Source organism: Tenrec ecaudatus, unplaced genomic scaffold, assembly GCF_050624435.1.
Source record: "Tenrec ecaudatus isolate mTenEca1 unplaced genomic scaffold, mTenEca1.hap1 Scaffold_445, whole genome shotgun sequence".
Taxonomy (NCBI): Eukaryota; Metazoa; Chordata; class Mammalia; order Afrosoricida; family Tenrecidae; genus Tenrec; species Tenrec ecaudatus.
In genome coordinates, this window is record NW_027459351.1 from 305,148 (window position 1) to 306,723 (window position 1,576).

A 1,576-nucleotide genomic window follows, 5' to 3' on the forward strand; every position below is an offset into this window, starting at 1 on the left:
CACGACATTTTTTGTGTTTTTTTCTTTAAAAAAAAAGCCTCTGCTCCAAAAAATCAAGGTCACCGCTCCAAGTCAAGGTCACAAGTCCACGCAGAGCTCATGATGGCATCAGTTCCGTTTGTCTCGGTCCTGGTGTCCTGTGGGCGGACCGCAGACAGCTAGGAGGAGGGGCCGTCGGGCGGTCGGTCGTGCGTTGCCCACTGTCAGCACTTCTCCATCTCTAAGCCGTCCTTGAAGAAGATCATGTACGGGGTCCCGCCGCCCTCGCGGTAGTCCAGCAGGGCCACCATGCTGTCGGGAATCGTGTTCTCGCCCTGAAAGAACTGGTACTTCTTGAAATTGGCGAGGATGTGCTTGATCTGCTCGGCAGCCCCGGTCATAAAGGGCTTCATGCGTTCCGGCTTCCGCTCCTCCAGCTTGCCTTTGAGGGATTTCATGTAGTCCTTGATGTACCTCTTGTAGGCCTCCTTGGTGAAGCTGGTCTCCTGCAAGTGATGGTTCATGACGATGTCCACGTCGGTGACCACCTTGTGCTCGGGCCCGTAGCCCTCGGGGCCTTCGGCGGATGCGTTGCCGCCGATGAGCGCGTCATAGATGTGGCCTTGGGCCCTGCGGACCATGGTGCCCTCCACTTCCAGACACAGCCCGCCCGTGATCTCCCAGATCTTGTACACGTCAGAGAACAGCTCATCTCGGCTGATGAGGTCCCGGTAGATGATCATGACGGTGGCGAGAGGGCGGTGGCTGCGCTGGCTTCGGGCAGCTCGGAGCTCCAAGAGGACAGCGCTGAAGGGAGCGAAAGTTACAGTTGGCGCTGGGGGAGGGGCGGCCGGCGCAAGGGGAGGGGCATCTGGCAGAAGGGGCGGGGTGCTTTTCAACACTTTCAAGATGTCTTTTGAAGCAGATTTATCTACTGTCATGGTTCACTTGATCTCTTGACTTCTGCTTCCATGGGCACTTATTGTGCATGCAAGCAAGATGTAATCATTGACAATCCCAATATGTTCTAAAATTCTCATTATGCTATGTATTGGTCCAGTCACATAAAATGTAACTTTCTACCCACCCCAATGGGAAGAGAATGACTTTCTGTTTGTGAAACCCTTACAAGTGTTGTATTTATTTCTTTCATAATGAGCATGTGTAACAGAAAGCATACAAGTCTACTTTTGGGGTGAACTGGGTGTAATCTATATTGAATTTTGAAGATATGGATTTACTTGCTGTATTCAATATACACAGGGCAAACAGATTGGTATGTACTGCTCACTCTCTATCTCTTTTAAAGCTCAGTACCTATTCGGGGCCCTCATTGTGTTTAAATATCTTAATTATATGCAGAGGTTCATTATCTGTATCAACTTTCTGGGGTCATAATTCTTTGTAGTGTAGTAATTACGTAATGATGTCAGTTTTAGAGTCTGGTCGAGTAGTATGCTCAGTGGGTCTATTAATCAAGAGATGGTGGCTTCAAACTCACCAAGTTTCCAATTGAGAAAGGTGAGAAGTTTGCTCCCATAAAGAAATATTTTAGTTTTTATCAAAGTACCTGATACTTCCTCTTGAGTGGAAATGG

At 48.9% G+C, this 1,576-nt stretch overlaps 1 protein-coding gene across 1 annotated transcript; it reads right to left on the minus strand.

The window, feature by feature from the left end:
- Positions 1-203: 203 nt before the first annotated feature.
- LOC142436602 (translationally-controlled tumor protein-like) lies at positions 204-722 on the minus strand. Its single transcript, XM_075540158.1, has one exon. It carries the CDS (start codon positions 720-722, stop codon positions 204-206), a length of 519 nt encoding a protein of 172 aa, XP_075396273.1.
- Between the last annotated feature and the right edge of the window lie 854 nt (positions 723-1,576).

Bases quoted from the DNA above. Each gene is read 5' to 3' on its own strand.
- LOC142436602 (XM_075540158.1), bottom strand. From the start codon at position 722: ATGATCATCTACCGGGACCTCATCAGCCGAGATGAGCTGTTCTCTGAC.